At 34.7% G+C, this 22370-nt stretch overlaps 1 protein-coding gene across 2 annotated transcripts; it reads right to left on the bottom strand.

The window, feature by feature from the left end:
- Positions 1 to 14541: 14541 nt before the first annotated feature.
- On the bottom strand, positions 14542 to 19729 carry LOC127803559 (TMV resistance protein N-like). 2 transcript variants are annotated; one of them, XM_052339865.1, is made up of 5 exons: positions 19068 to 19726; positions 17445 to 18552; positions 16766 to 17041; positions 15571 to 16656; positions 14542 to 15477 (listed from the first exon to the last, which is right to left on the bottom strand). In XM_052339865.1, the coding sequence occupies exons 1-5, from the start codon at positions 19583 to 19585 to the stop codon at positions 14704 to 14706; spliced, it is 3762 nt and encodes a 1253-aa protein (XP_052195825.1). In that variant the 5' UTR covers positions 19586 to 19726; the 3' UTR covers positions 14542 to 14703. The 2 variants fall into 2 exon arrangements, with proteins under 2 accessions (XP_052195825.1, XP_052195826.1); XM_052339866.1 differs by lacking the exon at positions 16766 to 17041 and having other exon boundaries at positions 15571 to 16584; positions 19068 to 19729.
- Between the last annotated feature and the right edge of the window lie 2641 nt (positions 19730 to 22370).

The following is a 22370-nucleotide window of genomic DNA, read 5'->3' as shown; positions in this document are numbered from 1 at the left end:
AAACAGTCACTAACATAGCATATGTTGAATTCCATCTTGTGTTGCAATCAAGAATAAGTTTCTTATTAGGCAATTTTAACTGTCTGGCAATATCATCAAATATTTGAAGACGGGGTATAAAAATGGAAATATACTTTACACTTTCCCGAACAACATGAATCACGTCTTGAATTTCAGACAATCCATCTTGTACCATCAAATTTAAAATGTGTGCACAACATCTAACATGAAAAAACTTTCCATCTCCAGAAAGATTATTTTGGTAAGCTAGGTTGTCTCTCAAAAGACTAACAACACAATCATTATAACTTGCATTATCCACTGTAACAGTCCAAATCTTCTTTTCTATTTCCCATTCAGACAAGCAACTTTGCAATGCATCACAAATAACAATCCTTGTATGTGGTGGAGGAACATTACAAAAATTTATAATGTGCTTTTGTAATTTCCAATTAGAGTCCACAAAATGACAAGTCACAACCATGTATTGAATCTTTTGTCCTAATTTCCATAAATCAGTAGTCACACTAACTCTATTTACACTCTTCAATAATTCCTTAGTTTTTTTTTTCTCGAGCTCATAACTAGCAAAACAATCATTTCTCGCAGTTATTCGACTTATCTTTTCATAATTAAGAGAGACACTTCTCATGATTTTATTAAACAACTCATACTCAGCAAGGTTAAAAGGTAACTCATGAACCATAATCAAGTGAGAAAATAACTCCCTAACCTTTGCATGATCGTACTTGAAATTTACCACTGCATTAACACTTTCTGACACTGCAATCATTGTATTATTGATAGAAAGTTGTTGTTGTCTCTTGTTCAATTTACCTCGTAAACAACTCTTTGTGTGTTGAAGAAGATGCGAAGTTGCACTAGACTTTATCATACCAAATTGATGCTTGCATTATATACATTAAAACTTTATCGAACCATTAGGGAGTGCAACTTCTTTGAAATCATCCCAAACTTTAGACGTCTTCTTCCTTTTCTTTTTCTCAAACGGATTTTCATCTTCGTCATATTGATCATGCACTACATTCTCAACTGAAATTCCTTGACCTTGAGTCTCATTGCGTGTTTCATTAGGCATTGAATTGGAAGGTGCTGGTAACATTTTTATCCTAAAATAACATAAAATAAAAACAAGTGGTTAAATGAGCACGAAAACAAATCCCATAAATGAGCACGAAAACCAATTAAATGAGCACGAAACAAGTGGTTATAATTCAAGACTGCATTTCACCTATTTCCTAAGTAAATATCTCAGCTTCAACATTTGGGAAGGAGTTAAACATTGCCACAGAAATTTCTCTAGATGTAAATTTTTTAGATCAAATCCAGATGTTCATAGTTTACTTGGAGGTTAGAACTCAAAACTCCAATGGAAGTTTTCACAGAAGAATGTGTAGAATTGCGAAGAATGCTATCATTCACTAAAAGTCTAATGAAAGAAGAAGATGAATGTCTCATATAATGATTAGAATTTTGCTGTAAACATCATGAGATTAGTGGGTAGCATGAGTAGTTCTTCACAATAATTGAAGACATTGTGGTGAATGACAAACTCCATTTAAGTGAGCCTAGCCTCATGAGAAGCTAGATGTGAAGACATTCTATAACGGAACCTAGGCAGCTTCCCTGAGATTGACTTTTGTATCCAAGAATGACTCTGAAAAGTCTATTGAAACATTGTCATTGTATTTTGGAGGTTGATGTGTCTTCTAGAAGGGGGGGAAAATTGTCCCTAGCCTTTTCAACTTGAAAAGTTTCATGGTTCCCTAGTGGAAACATTTTAGTGTCTAGAACTAGAATGACCATAGGAGCAAATCTAAGAAATGTCTTCTAGAAGACTTCCTGAAATTGGTAATGAAGTTGCCTCAGCTGGTTTGTTGGATTGCACGTAGCTGAATATTGACATCATCAAGTTGAGAAGCATGTTGCCAGACCATGCTAATAGCATGGTTATATGCAAATTAGTCCATTCCAAAACATAGTATGCTTTCATTCAAAATTGAGAAATCTATAAGTTCTGTAATTTCGACTGATTTATGAGGAGGGAAAAAATCAAATATAATTAAATGATATCTTGTGGGAGTGGAATTTTTGGAAGAGGAAATATATATGTAATTGTCCTTAGAGATGTCAAACAAGCCGATTGGCCTATGGTTCTACTTGGCTTGGCTCAACTCGTTATTGTAATGAGCTAGGCTGAGCCTAGCATTTCTGGGCCCACGATTTGGTTTGTCTAAGAGCTCGACTTGGCTTAGGCCTGTGGGTCCATAAGCTCGGCTTGTGGTCATGATTGTTAGGCTTGATCAAATTTTGAATTTATAGAAAATAAAATTATAAATAATTTAATTTTAAATTTGAATTTTTTATATTTAATTTCATAACTCTAATATTTTAAAATTTATATAGACAATGTCACAAATTCACAATGACAATCAATAAATCTCAAATGATCTATATCTCCTGTGCAATTTTACAATTTTTACAAAAAAATTTCTCATACAAAAGCCATAATCACCTTAAAAAAATTCTAAATATATAAATAAATATATATCTCATGCACAATTGTTGGAGATTGAATTCAAAATATGAAGTGGGTTTCATAACTTTTAAATATTTACAAAATTTAATACTATTTTTAAAAGTGGATTTTGAAATTATTAAAAATTTCAATTTTCAAACTTTTAACTTTGCATTCTAAATTTTTTATTTTGCCAGTAGAATTTGCATTTTTTAAAATATTTTTATATCTTAGATATTAATTAAATAAATATTTTTTAAAAAATTATTTTCAAACTATTTTAAAAATATTGGTCTAGAGGTGCTTTGCTGAGCTCTGCTTGTTAAGGCTTACAAGCCGGAACCCACTCTACATGGGCTCACGGGCCTAGTCGGGCCCTTGGTTTGGTTAATGGGTTGGAACCAAGATCAGCCTAGCTCATTGAACAATGGCCAAACGACAGGCCCAGGCTGGGCCGACCCCTTTGACATGCCCAATTGTTTTTGATCCTTGGAGATGATTGATTCGAACAAAAAATAAATTCATTGGGTACTTATTACTGGCCCAGTTGACATGATGATTGATGCTTTGAGATGATTTATTTGAACCAAAAGTAAATTCATTTGATATTTATTTTTTTAAAGAAACTTACTCTATAAAAGTATCTTGGCTTCTAGCAATAACTGTAAAACTCTCTCCATTATACTACATTCTAAAATGTCCTTTGTTCCTCTTCTTTCTTGACGTACTTGAGTTCCAAGTAGGAGTGGTTGGGACCAAAATGAAGCTCAGGTGTTTGCAATGGTGAAGGCCATGTGACCTTGAGTGCTGAGATGATACACTTTCTGATTGACATGCTCAGTATGGTTTAGAACTGAATTCAGTTTCTACATGATAAAGAAATGGCATCTTCTTGTTTTCCTTTTTGTTTTTTCTTTCCTTCTTTTGTCCTATTTATTGGGGTTTCTTAAGTTATGAACTGCTATTATGATTGGATTTGGAGCAGGCTGGTGAGGATGCAAGTGAAATGATTAAAAGTACCGAAGACAATAAAGAGTTGACTGCCAAGAAAGAAGTAGAGGTCCAAGAGGCCCGGGCAGCACTGTATTCCAAATTGCAAATAATTGGGAACCTTGTCCACGATTCTGTTCCAGTAAGCAATGATCGATGAGGTAAGTTTGAAAAGGCAATGTCCTTCTGTTTATTAATATTTGTAACCTTGAATTTAAGAGCTTCAAAATTTTTGTAGGCAAATAATGCTATAAATGGATCTTGGGGAGAGAAACGGTCAGAATCCAATTTAATTAAAGAATCATGTTGAACTTCTTGGAATTGCTGATACGAAGAAAGGTATTGCATTGGGTGCATGGTTTATCATTTTCTTCTCTGGTTATTTGGTAAACTGGCCTGCTATTAGGTTGTGGTAAAATTGATCTTGTAAGTACCATTTTTACCTTGCTGTCTTCTTTAGTCCATGTTACTGTACAATTTTGTTTGAAAATCATATTGCATTCAGTTTAGTGAATTATGTTTTGCTTGACTGGATTGCTTGTGTGGAAGAAAAATGAGAAAAATTTTAATTCAGTGGATTTTTCTAATCGTTGGTTCATCTTCCTCCTGAATGCTTCATTTCATGTTGCAATATTAGGTAGTTTTTATTTAGGAAGTCTTGTAGTCAATTGCTTTTGCTCAATGTTTTGTCATAAATGTTCTCCCAAAACAAATAATTTGATTAATAAAGAAGATGGACATTGTGAGCAAATAGGAGGCTTTGCCCCTTGGATTTGTGCCAATTGGTCTGGTCTATTAGCACAAGTCTGGTTAAGTGTAATTCGTGTAACTTTTCTTCGATTCTTAGGTAAACCAAGTCCATGGGCTAAATGAGGTCTTGTTCCACCTCATATTTTCAAAGGAGTGGTGTTTTTATCATTAAGATGTAGGTTGGTGCAAGATTTTTGGTGAAACTTGCAAGAAATAGCATTTTTGGGTTGTACCACAATCCTACTATGGCATGCTTGTCGCAACTAGACCGTGAGCTCCAACAAACATTTCCTACTACGGTCCTACCACGGAATGCATTCCGCGACAGGACCGTGAGCTTCAGATTTTGGCATGTTGTACACATTGAGCCATATCTTTTTGTACTTATATCCAAAGTAAGATCTGTTTGATGCGTTATAAACTAGACTCAATAGGCTTCATATTGGTAGAGATTTCAACCCATTTGGCCAAGATTTGAGGATTCTAATCTCATTTCCAAAATAGGTCTAGTTGTTCTTAATCAACGCTTGGGCATTTGTTGATGTGTTTATGCATGGGGAACTCTAGGGTGCATTGAATGTATCAAAGCATGTTAGAGGGGGATTCTATCATGGAAATATCCTTGGCTAGGATGAGGGTTAATAATATTTTGTGAATGCATTATTCCATGTGGTCATTAGTAAGGATACATATATAGTACATGGTAGCATACACGTGTGCACTTTGAATTATTTGTATGGTATTGAACGTGCATGTGAACAAAGGATATCCTAATAATGTCGGCAAGCTTGTGCTTGACTATGGGGGCTTCAACCCATAATGTCGACTGGTATTAAACCAACATGTGGGTGGATGACGATTCACAAGAATATGGAATGACATCTGGTACGAACTAAAGCATAAGTGGACGAAGATTCACATCATTTATGCATCTTGCATGGGCTTACATATACATTGATATAGAACATGGCATTGGGCATGATGATTAATAATAAGCTATGGTGGAAACTTCTCAACCTAATCTTATTTATCATGTTTCCATTATTGTTAGTCCCTCGTGGTAAGAGAGTCTCTTATGCTTTGCGGTTGAGATATCATGTTTTTCTTATCTTGTTTCATTCATTACGTCTTTATTCGCTAAATGAACTTACTAAGCCTTGTGGCTCATATTACTTCTTTGCGTCACTCTAGGTAAAGGCAAGGGAAAAGCAAAGGAGGATGGTGAGTCTAGCCGCGCTTGAGTTGGGTTAGAGTGGTGTATAGAGTCATCCCCAAACTTGAAGATTCCTGGGGTTATTTTGAGAGCAAGTGATGATAGTTATTGTGATGTAACTTGTCTTATTTATGTTATAACTTGTACTGTATGGGTGAATAAGCCCAAGACGGAGAAAATGTATGTAATGATATTTGTGTATATATAAGTTGTCAAGGTTTAATTTATTGAATTTTGATTTTGTATTTCTCTTATGACGACTCTCTCACGGATCATCTATACTAGCAGATGCTCCGGGAGGTGGGCCATTATATGTTGTCTAACTGCAAATTGAATGGGTCTGTAACCTTTTTGATGTGTAGTGAATATGTTCATTTAACAGTAAGCCATCAAATAGAAATATTTCTACATGAGCTGCAGTATTACTAGTTCTAGAATCTGCCAAATTAAATCAGCATGTTTTTTGTGGCTAATTTTATGGGCATTGTTATTTTGTAAAAAATTATGTGAGCTTGAACCAAGTTTTAATTGTGATGAAGCAAGGAAGAATTGATGCATTGAGTTAATAGTTCTATGACTCAGGATAGACATATAACATCTCGTTAATTCGGAAATAAATAATAAATATTAGTTCTTGTACTTGAGGTGAGCTGTGATTTATTGAAATTTTATGAATTTGAAAAATTTAATGAAAAATATTAAATTTATTAAACCTTTGAAAGGGAATTAGATCACCCTTAAGTGTTTATGGTTAATAACGAAAAATATTAATATAATAGTAAATGTGTAATTTGTGATATATTAAAAACAATAATAATAAGGCAGGGAAGTGATGGCAATTTGAAATGGGTTAGCCGTGCATAATTTCATGCATATGTATACGATGAGACATTATATTGGTAACATATTAAATATTATATTAATATTAAGGAAGGAAATTAAGGGCCGCAGTGTGTAGGTTTCAACATATATATATATAAAGAAGAGAGTGCAAGATTATATATAATAATTGGGTTATTACCTTGATATAAATGAATGCATTTCTGAAGTAAGATTAGTGTAATGTTAAACTATGAAAATTATATAGAATTTTATGGTATTAATAAATTCCATGAGGTTATGAATTATGGCATATGTGGGTATAGTAGATAATCTACCCTAATGTTAACAAATATTGCATTAATATGATATTAATGTTGCGCAAAGGTAAAGGTTATATATTATATTATATTGAGACTTATATTATATTATGGGAGAATATGATGTACTACCGATTATATAAGCTAGTCTAATGGAAGCAGGGGAGAAGGGAAAGTGTGAAGTGAGGAAACTGCCGACGTATAAGGCTAAGTGGACATATATATATATATATAATATTATATATATTATATGAGGCGGAGAGAAGAGAAGCTGGAATTTCTCCAGCAGCATTTGGGGCACCAGAACGGCGTCGTTTCAGGCGCTAATTTAGAAACCAATCAGCTACCAGGCAGCGGCCACGCGTCACCCATTGGAGGCTTGAAAGGCCTTGCCGCCAAGCTTCATCCTTCAATTTCTGATATAAAAGGTGTGCAGTCGGTGGAAACAGGAGGAGATTTCGGGGAAGAATAGGGCACGCACCGAGGCTGTGAATGAGGGAGAAAAATACAAGAGAAATTGTAGAAAAATTCAGTGTAAGTAGGGTTTGTGAGGAAAAATGTTGAAGATATTGTACGGTTAAAATTTAATTTAGAAGATGATTTTATTAATTTTTTTGTTAAATTATACTATTTTACAACATGTATTAATTTAGCGACGTGTAGACAAAAAAATACTGAAATCTGCTTATTAAAGGCAAGGTCCTTACTCCCTTTGTTAGTCTCATTCGAATTATGGATTCCATCTCTCTCCTTAACCTGATTTGGTTCTAAAAATTATTTTTATGCGTTATGGATATTTATTGTGTGAATTAAATTAAAAATAAGATTTTCAGGATTTTATTTGGTAAGAACTTACGAGGTATTGTATCGCCCCTACTTCATTGAAAATGATGCCAAACTAGTTTGGGATTAGGTTCCTAGAGGGTTGATGGAATTTGGTTGTGGTTATGGTTTCCCGCAAGTGGGAGTCGTGATAACAAGGGGCATAAGCTATTGTTTGATGAGACAACGTGTTGATCATTTGGTAACACTAGAGCAAACCATCAGTCAGGTCGAGGATGGTTGTCAATCGGTTGTTCTTAGTCACAGATTGTTGACCGGTGCCTGGTCACTATCAACCGGCTCTACCATTATGTGACATATTGCATGGCATGGGATTGAGTTTGGATTCATTGGGGGGGTCATGCTTGTATGTGTTGGGAGTGTAAGCATTGGCATGACACAGTTGTCCTGTTGAGTGCTGACTTGAGTATATTAGGCAAGCATATTTATTTAGTACATTCACTTATGTGAATTCTTACGTGGACATAGCATGGCCTGATGCTTGGCTTATGGGGGCCTTGTCATTACATTAATGCTGCAGAAACCATTGCATTTATTATTTGTTGTATTGTATAGTTACAGTGTGATATGAATTGTGGTATGGAGTTGACCCTCGATAGTTATGAGTGGAGCTGTGACTCAAGAACTCTGGTATGTGGTTGTGAGAGCCTTGGGCTCGTGTGGATTGTGTTGTGGGAGCTTCGGGCTCGTGTGCCTTATTCTAGCCAGTTTGTGGCTGCGTCACGTTTGTATACTGGAACTTAGGTGCCAGGATGTGCATCTCTTATGTGGACCCCAATGACCACTATGTGAGTTGGTATGTATATTTATATTGTGTACTGGATATCTTGATGCATGTATGGTGTGGCATTATCATTTATTGCATGTCATTTGGTGGGATGTATTCAGTGTGGGAGGTTTGTCCCCAGTCTTACCTTTACTCTCCTATTATACTTATTGATTCATGTGGCTCATCTTGTTTTTACATCATTCCAAGTGTAGAAGCCGATGTTGAGATTGGATAGTTTAGCATGTCGATCTTAGGTGGCTATGTGTATAGGGCAATCCCGATTAGAAAGATCTTTGGGGTGTGAGTTGTGATAAAGGGCTCGGACATTGTTATTGTTGTATTTGATTTACTGATGCTTTGTTATGCAAGGAAACGCCCCTGGAATGTGTATTTGCATTTAATTTACTTTCGTGGTTGTATAATTATGGGGTAGGTTTTTAGCCCATGTATTTGAGTTGTTAGCTGGTTGTAAATAGGATTTATAGAATTTTTATTGAATTATTAGTCAGTGACTTAAGAGAAGACTTATATGTCTTAAATTTGTTATATTGATAGTCCTGAGTGCTTGTATTTAATATTTTTGCTTCATCATGGACCAACTGAAGATTGATGTGCTACTTGATTTTGTTTTATTTTATTCTTTGATAAGCAGTTAAAGAACTCCTGATTACTTTCCTTTTTTTTTTTTTTTTGGCTATAGGTAACTGGTGAGGGAGATGACAAATATTTGATTGCTACAGCTGAGCAGCCACTCTGTGCTTATCATCTAGATGATTGGATCCATCCGTCATAGCTACCACTAAGGTCATACAACAACCTTCATGGATGACAGACCCCTTATATCTACTGAAGAATAGTGGATTTTGTTTGATTTACTCTTGTCTTTATGTCAACATGTGCTTTGGTCGCTATTTGTTGAGTTTATGAGTTATGACTTACCAGATATGCTGGGTACTCGTCTTGCTTCCGTAAAGAAGTTGGGTCACACGATTAGGATACTCTTGGAATTTTTCGGGTTCATCAATTTGAGAAAGTGGAGCAGTTCTGTATTACCAGCCCAAACGGCAATGAATCTTGGGACATGCATGAGGAAATGATTAAAAACTCTTGAGCAGTTTTACAAGATGGTATAGAACTTCTTTTCTCTTAGAATTTCATGGGAATGATGGCTATATATAGTCAGTTACTCTTTTTTTTTTTTTTTTTTTTAATTTTGCAATTAGTAGAACATTCTGATGATTTTTTCTACAGCAACAATATCAAGTCTTAATCCCAGGAGGAGGTTATGAGTTGCTAGATTGTAGAAACTTTTTATTGGCACTTGCTTAGGTCATATTCTCATGTTTTCCAGATGTTACTTAAAAGCAAGTATTTTGGACTGGGCTTTCTGTTTATTGTTATGCTACCATTTCATGTGCATGGATGAAAAAATTGGGCTCCGGTAAGCAGGCTACATAATCTTATCTTTCTTTCCGTTCTTTTTCTTTCTTTCTTTTTTTTTTTTTTTGGTTAGATATTATCTGTCAAACTCCTTAAGGATATGATGACTTCTTTATTTTGTTCACTAAGTTTTTTTTTTTTCCCCCAAGTGACAGTCTTTTTGTTGTAGCTAAAATTACCCTATCAAGTTGTTGCCATTGTATCTGGTGCTTTAAATGATGCAGCAGCAAAAAAGTATGATTTGGAAGGATGGTTTCCTACATCCAATACTTACAGGGAGCTTGTGTCATGTTCAAATTGTACTGACTAGCAGTCCAGGAGATTGGAGATTCGATATGGACAGAAAAAGGTAGATATATTATATGTTTTGTGTTTTTTTTTTTCTTTTATTAAATGGATTATCTATATTTACTTATGATAAAATCTTTATTAAGAGATAGGTTTTAACTTGAAAATGGGTAAGTTAAACAAATGGATTTCTTGAAATTTTGGCGTTGCACTTAGCTGCAATAAACAACTTTGTCAAGAAAATATGCATGTATACTCCCCGCAACGCTTGTCATTGCCATAACTTGTTTGAGCATTCTTCACGAGAGGTGATGGATACATTTTGTTGGTATGTTTTTGCAGAGTAACGAGCAGGTGAAGCAGTATGTTCACTTGTTGAACTCGACCCTAAGCGCAACAGAGAGGATGATGTGCTGCATACTTGAGAATTACAAGAAGGATGAGGGCGTTGAGGTACCGGAGGTCCTGTGAGAATTCATGGGTGGGAAGACCTTCCTGCCCTTCTCGAACAACAACAACCCGGCCACCAAAGAAGCCAAGGGGAAGAAATACAAGGCCTAGCCAAAAGGTAAATTGAAGATTGTATTTTTCACCTTGTTATGTCCCTTTGATGACTGACATACATATGTATATTTTGGATTATTATGAGATGGATGGAAGCTTTCTTCTTAGTGGATGTGGCTGTGGCTGTGGCTGTTGCTCCCTTAGACACTATTAAATGAAAATTTGAGAGAGTATGTTGTGTGCTCTATTTGATACTTTGATAAAACGAACTAATTTTATTAAAAGCCCCGTCAGCAGCAAATAGCCATCCATCCATATCAGAGGAGTAGAAGTAATGTGCTTTTTTGTGCAATCAGGGTTTGTGTTTGCTGTTAGGAGGCCAACATGCGTTGCATGGCATATGCCTGCATCATGCCACATGAACCTATTGAAAGGTGGGGGAAAAAAAAAAACTATAATAAGTTATATATATTACAATAATCGAATGAGTTGGGTTAATTTTGAATGAATGAGGGGTATTTTTTTTATTTGAATTTTGAGTGTGTGAAGCTATGGGTAAGGGTGTGGGTGCAAGTAGCAAAATCCTGGTAACAATGCCCATTTGTCCCTCGCACGACATTTAAGTGTTCATTTAAGAAATATATAAACCTAATTGTAGGGTTATATTAAGACCCTGTCCCCTGTTCTTTTTAAGACAACGGTTGTTTTAATCTTAAATGTGACTTCTAGTTTGAGATAAAGTAAAATAAAATTTAAATTTTTTATTTAAAGGATAATTATAGATTTATTTTTTAAATTATTTTTAAAAATCTTTCAAATAGTTATCCTTAATATTGGAAAGATTAAATGGAATTTAAATTAGATTCTAGATTCTTGATCAAATCTTGATTTTATATATATATATATATATGTTCATAAAAATTAGCCACATAGAAAATACATGGATAAATTCATATTTTTGTTTTTGTAATTTCATATTTTTTTTAATGTGATACTTGATTTTTTAATTACATCTTTATTCATATATTATCGAGTCAATTTAATACTTGTACTTTGACATATAAAAAAGAGAGTTAAACTGACTCATCTCATTTTATTTATCAAAATATAGAAATTAAATTAACTCAAAAAAATAAGTTCAGGGATGTAATTAAAATAAAAAAAAATTAAAATGATTACATAAAAGAAACATAAAAACACATTAGAAAAAATATGAGTTTAGTCATATATATATGTATATATATATATGATGATGATGATGCTGATACATCTTTACCCAATCAGCTTTTGATTGGGTTGGCCAAAATAATATATTTATACATGATCATTTTGAAATACATGTATGTAATAATAGATCCTCGATTGAGTTTCTCACGTGCGTTAATATGTATAGTGCATGTTTAATTGTGCAAGAAACCCAATAGCGTGGCTGAGGACGTCTTCCACGTCCATGACCAAGAATTGGACCCAAACTTGGGCCCATGTCCACATCATCTCGAAAATCCCAAGTAAATAAAACAAAAACAAAAAATAGCCCATTGATTCACCTAGCATGATCATAATCATCTATCAACCTTGAATTCGATCATTCATGTGGCATGGTTGTGGTCCTTTATAAGGGCATGAATTCCAACAATTATTTACTGAATTAATTGTATTATTATTGTGTCAATTTTTATCTCAAATTTTGTGACTAACTTAATCATCAAATGACATATTAAGGGATAGAGCCCCATATTTCTTTAGCAAGCTGAGCAAGTCTGGACAAGCTCTAGGTCAAGTAAATTAAAGTACACCTAGAAACACTAAATGCACAACTCTAGAATGAATCTAGTGGTGATCGACTATAAGACATTTTCATTAAGATTGTCTTGGTGCGATTCGTAGTTTTCATATATCTACACATGCCACTGGCTAAAAGAACACCATATTATGAGAAATACCATGCCAGTTCAAACCATAATGTGTGCATCTTCACTTGCATGTCATGGTCTAATCTAAAAACATAGTGCATTTCACACCATTACCTCATTTTAGTTGCTTGTTTTACTCAAATACCATCTCAATCATTTTGGATGCACCATATGAATACACTATTTGGCAGATAGGAGACTAGTGGGTGAGTTAGTCTCTAGCAGGACCTAAGAATGAGTCTCTCGTAGAACATGAGAATGACTCTCTCGCAAGACCTAAGAGTAAGTCTCATGTGTGATTTGAGGGTCAGTCTCTTACATGTCATGTGAGTGAGTCCATGGGACCTAAGAATGCTTGAGAGACCTTGACATCAAGTGATTATAGATGTAGGTCTCCCGCTAAGGTCTGGTGGAGCGAGGGGGGTCTTTCACCATTTTGGCTGGTGCTCGAGAGATTGAGTCCTTGCTTGCTCGTTATTCTATTAGTTAGTTGTGCTTCTTGTTAGGGCTATCGTAGACTGATTTTGAGTTTCCCATATATAGTACCAATTATTGCCTAAATACAACAATAAATTTTTTTGTAGCGAGAGAGTGTCTTGATCATAGTTTACAGGTAACTTGTAAGAAGGAAATCGATTAGGGGCACGTGTGACCTTTCGCATAGGCCTTTTGATGCTTAAGTTTCTCTGTGAATTAAAGTGTAGAATGCAGAGCAAATATAACTTTTAGTAAGTATTGAGTTCTGAGTGTACCTCAACTAGAGGAAGGTTGTCCTATTTATAAAGAGAATGATACCAGAAAGATCACATTTTTCAGTAGTTATATCAAACGTTGTTTTGGATTTGTAGGTGGGTACATTGAAGGTAAATTTGTCTCGTTCTCCACGGTCTTGTGTGACTAATATTTAAAAATCAAGTTTCTCAAGGTCTATAGTCTCTTGGTGAGGTCTCTCGCATGGTTTGGAGAGGGACTTTTAGGTCTGGGTGGCCCACGATAGTCTCTTAAATATAGATCTTCTTGCTGTCAAGTAACTCATGAGGTCTTTCCAAGAGGGTCCCTCAAAAACATCAAGAGAGGCTCCCAAAAGAGGTCACTCGATATATCCTTTGGTCACAGGTAAGTCAATCTTCTTAGTCTCTTGGCCACATTGGTCTCTCGGGCACTTAGTCTCTAGATAGTCTCTCACCCATGTCTCTCGATGGGCTTGTGGACCTCTTTCTTTAAACTTGGACTCATTATTTGGGCATAACAAGTTTAAATAGAAAAAGGGGTTTAGTTCATTATTTTATTCGTTTAACCATGACGTTCTTTTTGTGAATTATAACTAAATTTATTTTATAAATTTATAAACTGAAATCAAATCAAAATGTATGATTTAATTTATCTAAAAATTTGATTTAATTCAGTTTGGTTAACTTAAAGGTTTTTAACCAAACCTTAGGGATGGCTAAGAAATTGAAAAATTAAAGTTATATGAATTTAATTAAGTTGGATTTTCAGTTAAGTAGAAATTTTGCTTTGATCTTCTTCAACTAGTTTTTGTTTTTTTTTTATTGCTAATATTTTTTTGTTATGTTTGTTCATAATAATAACTAATATTGTGACCATAAGAAATAAATAAATGTATATGATAATGATTGGGTAGTTAAATTTCTCATGCATTGAACATTACATATATATGCATTGGGTAATAACTAACATTACGTGATTGATATTATCACAAATTGACTAACAAATATTAATAAGAGTTAAAAAGGTCATTGAACATTTTTTTTATTATTTGATAGATAGTCATAATTCAACATTTTAATAAACTTTTTAAGATTTTTAGTAAAATGTGATCCCATGTAATAAAATATGAATGTAATTTGTTTGTAGTTAATATGATGAGAGATGCTTTTTTAACTCCCTTTATTGATAATATAAAAAATTATTAGAAAAATTTAGTGCAATGCCCCCATAAACACTTCGTTGGGTTTGTGTGAACCCAATGAGTTTACCTAATAAAATCTCACTAGTTAACGTAAATTTAGTACACTTTATGTTTAGAAAAAATATAATATTATATATTATTTTTAATATTTAAACAATTTTATTGATCAATAATAAATATTTCGTGTTTATAGGCATACCACATTGATATAACTCATAAATTCACACTTGGCTAGAGACCAAGTCAAATTCAAATCTTCTGCCTCAAATAGAGTAAGTATGTCTCTTACAAATTCACCATTAAAGTAATTGTGATTTTGATCCATTTGTTTATTTATTTGGCACAATTATCTCATTTGGCTCGAAAGGAAAGAAGAAAAAAGTCAACCCCATATACTTACAGTATGCCCATTCAGCCGCCCATCAGTCCATTTGAGATCGACATCAAATATAAATGAAGTACAATCGACTTCTCCGAAAGTTGGGGTGCGCAACTCTACTGAATTTCGTATATTTTGAATATAAATTTCTGACAACTCAGACTCAGAATCCCTCCATTGGGCGACAGCATGTCTCGGTCTCTTGAAGTTCAGTTGTTCTCCAATGTTTGCCTTGTTGCAGTCATAGTCATGCCAACTTCTCTTTTTTGATACAACATCTTGCATCCATTCAATTGACTCAAACTCATCACAGTCACTTTGTTGGATACTTGCACATGGATCTTCCCATTCTTCGTCAGTCTCGTATTCAAATTCAGCAGCGCATTTTACTGGGACAAGCATTTCAGGACGAGTACTTGCAAAATAAAATAATACATCAGTCCAAGTTTCCAAATCACAGTACTCCTTCTTCCAAAATTTCAAGGAGCGCAGAAAAAAGTGATCCGACTCAAAATGGAACCAGCTCACCCAGAACAACTCGGTAGAGACTACAACATCATTGCGTATCCAATAACATTCCACATAGACGAGGGCATCACTTGGAGCCTTTGATTCAAAAACAGCACATACAACAAAAGCCCTGAGCCTTTGATACCAATATGGCATCAGCTGGATTCGAACATAATTTCCCATATTATTTTGATTGCTGAAATACTTTGGAATCTCTCTTCCTGGAAAAACAATAGTGCGGTACGGGCAATGAGCGATGTTCTGCAGCTACCACAAATAAAGACATGAGAGAGAGGCTACCACAAATAAAGACATGAGAGAGAGAGAGAGAGAGAGAGAGAGAGAGAGCTTAAGATGGACCTTAAGATGATTTCTGATAAGTTCAACGTGAAGGCTGGGCTGATTCTTTGCTAGTGGATGGCAATTAGTTAAAATGATGTCCATATACTGCATATCCCGGTTATTGTGTATACGTAGACCTTGCATTGTTTCTAATGACGTGCATCCACTTGCATTAATGAAATAGATATTTGTCGGGAGATAGGGCAACGTTTTAAGCTTCTTGCAATCCATCAAGTGAAGAACATAAAGACGCTGAAGATTACTGATGCTTGTTGGTAAACTAGTAATGTTGGTACCACTAAGGTATAAATATTTCAAGCAGGATAAGGAGCCTAAGTCATCTGGGAGAAATCCTTCTAAGAGGTTGCAGTTACGGAGATCTAGTATAAACAAAGAGCGTAAGCTTGATAGAGGAGGTAGCTCAAAACCCATGGGATCTTGACTTTCTTTAGGAATTAGAAATGACGAGAACAGTGAATTCCATGGTGTTGATGTTACTCCTCCCTTGCATCTCCTAAATGACAAATATATAAGTTCCTTCAGGTGTACAATCGAGGATGGTAGTTGCTTAATAGCAGTAAAATCGGCACGAAGTTCCTGCAGTCTCAACAATCCTCCTAGGTTCTCAGGCAATTTGCTAAGTTTTGAGCAGCCAGAAACAATCAAATGTCTAAGAAACTTCAACCCACAAATGCCACTTGGAAGACTTGTAAGTTTTTTGCAATCCCGCAGGCTAATATATTGAAGATTGCTGAGATGTTCAACTGGCAGTTCCTTTACACAAGTTCCATCCAAATCAAGCTTAATTAAGCATTCCGTAAACACTAAGACTTCAAAAACATTTTTGAGTTTTGAGCAACCAGAAAGATCAAGTTGTTTAAGGGATTTAAGCCAACAGCCCGTAGGAAGAACCTTAAGATATTTGCAGCCCCTCAAATTTAATAACATAATCCTTTTGATGGCTTTAATGGATGGGTCGATCTCGACCAAGTTCGTACAACCTTCAAGACTCAATTCCTTAAGATTTGTTACCTGTGTAAAATCTAGCTTCTTGGTTATGCATGATGAATAACTGAGGTCAACGTATTTCAACTTGTCTAGGTACTGCCATAGATATCAATAGACAAAGTTTATTAGAATAAATAGGATTTCAGCAACGCAAGCATATATAGTAAAAAAAAAATAAAAGGAATAGGATTTATTTTACTCATACCATTCTTCCATTCCAAGCTTGTTTCAGGCAGCTACTCGACATTTTTAGTTTGATAAGGTTGTTCGGTAAAAAATTTGATGGCAGGTATTTTAAAGGGTATCCATGCCAATCAAGAAGGCTTAAATCATTGGAAAGGTAGTTAAGACCATTAGGAAGCTGAACATTACTAAGCTTGAGCAGTCGCAATTTGCTCATCTTTGAAAACGTATCAGGACTCAAGGATATCTCTTTTGTTTCATGAGAATCCAAATCTATGATCTCCACTGCTTCTGTCCCCTAACAAACAAGTAGTAAAAATAAGAAACTGAATCTTAACGAAGGGAGACGCTGCTTTTATCCTTAAACAAACAAAGTGAATGCTGTGCAAAATTATCTATTTAAATATGTTCCATTCTATTGGGAGCAAAAAATAATATATATTATACGAGTTCAAGATATATATTTCTATGTACTAGTCTAAGTTTTGTGATGACATGATGATTCATAATTTAACAGGCAAAGATTTTGTTGGTCTAATTAAATAATGAAGTTTGGCCAAGCATGCATGAGAAGATATTGTTGAGAGTAAAACAAAAATATAAAAATAAAGATACCCTTCACTGGACAAACCTAGGCTCTTAGATGAGAAGATAATTGACAAATTCAACACACATTCTCAAATGAGAGCACTTGCACTTACAGTTTTTTTTGCGAGTGTATGGTAGATGTCTTTGTCCTTCCACAACCTGCTTCTTCTACCGGGCTCTTTTGGGGATTCTTCATTAACAATATGTCGTCCCATTTCTTGTATCAGATCATGCATATTTATCTTATTGTTTGTTATTGTTACAAGTGCCTTGTCTTCAAGAACCCTTATTCCAATATCAGCGTGGAAACCACAAGCATCCAGTATATCCATTGCATAGTCTTTGCTCTTCCATTTAAAGAAGCACGCAATGTCAAGAAAAATTTCCTTCTCTTCATGGTCCAATCCATCATAGCTTAATTTGAGCACTTCCTGAATTTTTGCATTGGGTCGTTGCCTTAATCTATCAACTGCACTTTGCCATTCAATTATGCTTCTGCCAAAGAGAAAAGAGCCCAAAACTCGGAGAGCTAATGGGACTCCTCCAGCGTAATAAACTACAATGTCTGTGAGTCCCTTATAACCCTGTGTTTGTTGGTTTTTTCTAAATGCTTTACAACAAAATAGCTCTAAAGCTTCTTCGTGATTTAGTTGCTCGACATTATACACATAATTCACTTCAAGTATTTTAAGTAAATGAGAGTTTCTTGTTGTTATTATAATCCGGCTACCCGAACCAAACCAATCAAGCTTACCAAAAAGTGCTTCCAGTTGATCTAGCTGGTCCACATCGTCAAGGACTACAAGAACCCTCATACACCGTACCCTGTTCATTATCATACTACGCCCTTGATCAAGATTTCTTATTTTTATATCACTGTCTGAGACCGAGAAGATATCAAAAAGAAGAGATCTTTGCAATGACTCCAAGCCATGCTTCCCATCAGCAGCTTCTCTGACATTTGGAAGGTAGCAACTAGCATCAAACCGAGAACAAATTTGGTGATAGACAGCCTTAGCAATGGTAGTCTTTCCAATACCACCCATTCCACATATCCCTACTATACGTGGATCATCCAAATCCAATCCTATTTCTAATAGTGACATCACTTTTGCTATACGAGGATACAATCCAACAACATCTTCAAGAACGCTTGAACCATTATCTCCCAGTCTATTTAAAATATGAATGGCAATGTTTTGGACAAGCTTTGCTTCAGGCCTGCACATCATATGAGTTTAAGAACACAAAAGACATTTCATAGTTAAGATATTGTCATTTATCTTTCATTTCAGTGCCTCCTATAATATAATGCCCGTAACCACAAAATATATGATATTATTTTCATCAAAATTTAGCCGAGAGGCATCGTAGCTAGGTGACCCAGTAACATATTGATTGAGAAAATATGTACCCAGACATAATCTAATTCTTTTGATTCAATTCTATCTTTATTTTTAGTGTTCTTTCTTTAAGGTGAGTGAGATAATTGCAGCAGAAGTAACACAATATAATGAATTAATATCCATGAAAAGTCCAACTACCAGCAATTACAAAAGAACTATCAAATTAAAAATGCTAAATCAAAAGGGACTCACTCACTCCTCTATTAGGGAATTGAGGCCAAACCTTGAAGCCTCAATAACAACCACGTGGTATTTAGGGGGCCAAATCCAAAAGATCCATTTATTTAAAAAAAAGGTTTGAGTTTTGAGTTGTTGAGAGGTAGCTGTTACCCGTGTGTTTTTGAATCCCACCCAGAAATGTTGGCCGCTTCGATTAGAACATTCCTCCATCTCTGCACCTTTTGCTTCTCCTTCTCATCGCTGGAATCTCCCTCGTGTTTGGCGAATGCTTCTCCAACGCTCCCTCTTTGTTTCCGTAAATCCGAGGGATCTACTTTATAAAACACGGGCAAAATGGTGAGTCCCCTCGTCTTCTGGCACTCGAGGATCTTAACGAGTTCCTCCAAGCACCACTTGGAAGAAGCGTAGTTCTTGGAGAAAACAACCACGGCAAACTTGGACTCTTCGATGGCTTTCAGGAGCGCCGGAGAAATCGATTCACCTCTCTCAAGCTTCAGGTCATCCTTGAACGTGAAAATGACCTTCTGATGCAGAGCCGAATAGAGATGATCAACAAAGCCGTTGCGGGTGTCTTCGCCTCTGAAGCTCAAGAAGACGTCGTATTTCCGGAATCTAGACCCAGGAGGGAGAGAAGCTCCATCCTGCAATTGGGTGCTGGTGGAAGTCATTGTTCACCTGCTCAGAAAACAAACACCCGTCGTCTAATCTATGCGAAGCAACAGAGGCCAGCAAGACAGTGGATGTAAAATGTATTTAATGTACCACAAAAGTATAAACGCGTCCGTGAGGTCCGACCGACCGCGTTGTGGACTCAAAATAAATAAATGGTATTGGCGGTGAGCCCTGACCTTGCGGTCCAATACGCGTTGCGTTCAGGCTCTCGCTTGGTTTTTTCTTCCCTGTTTCCTTGTACTACTCTACATAAAGTCTCGAGCAAATGGGCTATCGCTCGCTATAATTATTAGATGAATGAATGAATACACACACAGCCTCCTCGATCTTTTGAGCTGTGCTGTCTGTCCTCCAGAAGCCCATTTTCTTTATAATTAATTTCCATCCTCCTCGTTCCTCTCATACACACACAAATTGGCATAGAAACACACTTCTTGCTAATAACATAAATAATAATAATAATAATATATAAATCAGGTTCACATCACATTTGAGTTCACATTCACCGACTCTGGAGCAGGGCCGGCCTGGAACTTTAGTAGGCGTCTTAAGCAAAATTATATGTGGGATTTTTTATATTTAAAAATAAAATTATAAATATGAATAATTTTTTATTATATAAAAATATTTAAAATTATCACAATAATCATTTAAAATTCATAATATTTCACTTTAAATTTATTCTTTTAGTATTTTTAGATGAAAAATCAAAAAATATTTTCTAGTAAACATAATAAATTAATTCAAATATGAAAATTAATACAATATCATCCATCCTTCAGGCTCTCACTTGGTTTATTCTTCCCTGTTTCCCATTTTCTTTACACACACAAATTGGCATAGAAACACACTTCTTGTTAATAACATAAATAATAATAATAATATACAAAAAATATTTCTCTGGTTCACATCACATTTGAGTTCACATTCACCGAACTGTACTGCCACACCAAAGAGATTAGCTAAGTGTTTAAAAACCGAAATCTCCTCCAAATTTCATTTAAATTATTTGAATTAATTAATTACAATAACTTTATAGATATATATTAATACATGTAAATACAAAATTTATAAATTACAATCATATTCTTTTTACCAAACAAAAATTCACTCTCAATAGATTAAATATATCACTTATTATATTAATTTTTACATAATTTTAAAATATATATAAATTAAATATATCATTGTCAATATATTAAATTTAACCATTGTTGAATTTTTTAAATTTAAAAACTCACTTCATCAACACTTTTCATTTTTTTTTTTGTTAAAAAAGTAATGGACTTCAAATATGTTAAGGTGTTGTCTCGAGTATAGAATAAGAAGATCAGTGAAAATAGTGCGCTTGAGAGCTAAAAATCAACTAAATTAATTTTTATTAGTGTAAAATGTGCATCTTTTGTGAATTGGGTGATTAGTGGAGACACTCTCAGAGCTTTAGAAATGCTTTGACTAATTCATGTGGTTTAGCTCTTCTTTTTTTTTTTCTTTGAAAAAGACACCTTCTCTATTATTAATTAAATTAAATTTAAAATAAAAAGATGAAAAAAAATATATTGCTAACTAAAAATATACATAGGATATTATATACATAGGATAGTGATTTTTCAAAACAATGCATTCAGATATTTTAAACCAACTTCTCACAAATACCCAAATTCCAACATCCCATTATATGAAAGAATTAGGGCATGTGTTTTTTTTTTTTTTTTTCAACCCATTTTTCATTTTTAATTTTTCAAAATACTCAAAATGCATTTTCTTACCTATTTTTAAAAATATATTCTGCAAAACACAAAATAAATTTATACAAAAAATTCAAAATATTAAAATCACATTTTACCTGTTTTCAGTCAAAACATAGTCACTAAATTCAAAACACAAAAAACACTTCCTTCTTTTCCACCTCTCTTATTTCTTTTCTTTCTCTTCAAGCTCGATCACCACCACATCCACGACCGCCACGCCCAGATCTACTATCACCGTCACCGCATGCTATGCCTAGATTAGCCATCCACGACGGCCATCGCCACCATCCCCGCCCTTTATCACCCAAATCTATCATCACGTCTGCCATCGCCAGTCGTTTCTTCCTTCTTTCATTTCTTTCTTTTGTCACCGTCTACCACGCCCAAATTGAATATGTCATATAATTTTTTTTAATGATATTTTTAAAATTTTGGATAAATTAATATTTTGTTATTTTATGATTTATAATTTTTTTAATATTATGTTGTGGGTACTTATTGCTGGCCCAATTGACATGCCTAAGTGTCCTTGATGCTTTGAGATGATTTATTTGAACCAAAAGTAAATTCATTGGATATTTATTGTTTTAAAGAAACTTTATAAAATTATCTTGGCTTCTAGCAATAACTATACAACTCTCTCCATTATACTACATTCTAAAATGTCCTTTGTTCCTCTTCTTTCTTTCTTGACGCACTTGAGTTCCAAGTAGGAGTGGTTGGGACCAAAATGAAGCTCAAAATTTGAAAAGGCAATGTCATTCTGTTTATTAAAATTTGTAGCCTTGAATTTAAGAGCTTCAAAATTTTTGTAGGCAAGTAGGAGTGGTTGGGACCAAAGTGAATTATCCAGACGATGGGTGACTCTCTCGAGCAATGGATGACTCTGTCGAGGTGGAATGACTCTAATGGATGAGCCGTCCAAACAATGAATGACTTGTCTAGAAAGAAAATCGGTTAGAAGCACAGGTCAAGATCCCTGTACAAACCCTCTGATACTTAAGTTATCCTCTCAAAAGTATGAAATACT

The sequence above is a fragment of the Diospyros lotus genome, chromosome 6 (assembly GCF_014633365.1).
Source record: "Diospyros lotus cultivar Yz01 chromosome 6, ASM1463336v1, whole genome shotgun sequence".
Taxonomy (NCBI): domain Eukaryota; kingdom Viridiplantae; phylum Streptophyta; class Magnoliopsida; order Ericales; family Ebenaceae; genus Diospyros; species Diospyros lotus.
This window is presented reverse-complemented; position numbering and strand designations above follow the sequence as displayed.

Bases quoted from the DNA above. Each gene is read 5' to 3' on its own strand.
- LOC127803559 (XM_052339865.1), bottom strand. From the start codon at position 19,585: ATGACTTCCACCAGCACCCAATTGCAGGATGGAGCTTCTCTCCCTCCT. The intron at 16,657-16,765 runs GTATGAGTAAAA...TATCTATGGCAG, and splicing joins AAGCTTGGAATGGAAGAATG to TACCTAGACAAGTTGAAATA. The intron at 15,478-15,570 runs GTCCATCTTAAG...TATTTGTGGTAG, and splicing joins TTATCAGAAATCATCTTAAG to CTGCAGAACATCGCTCATTG.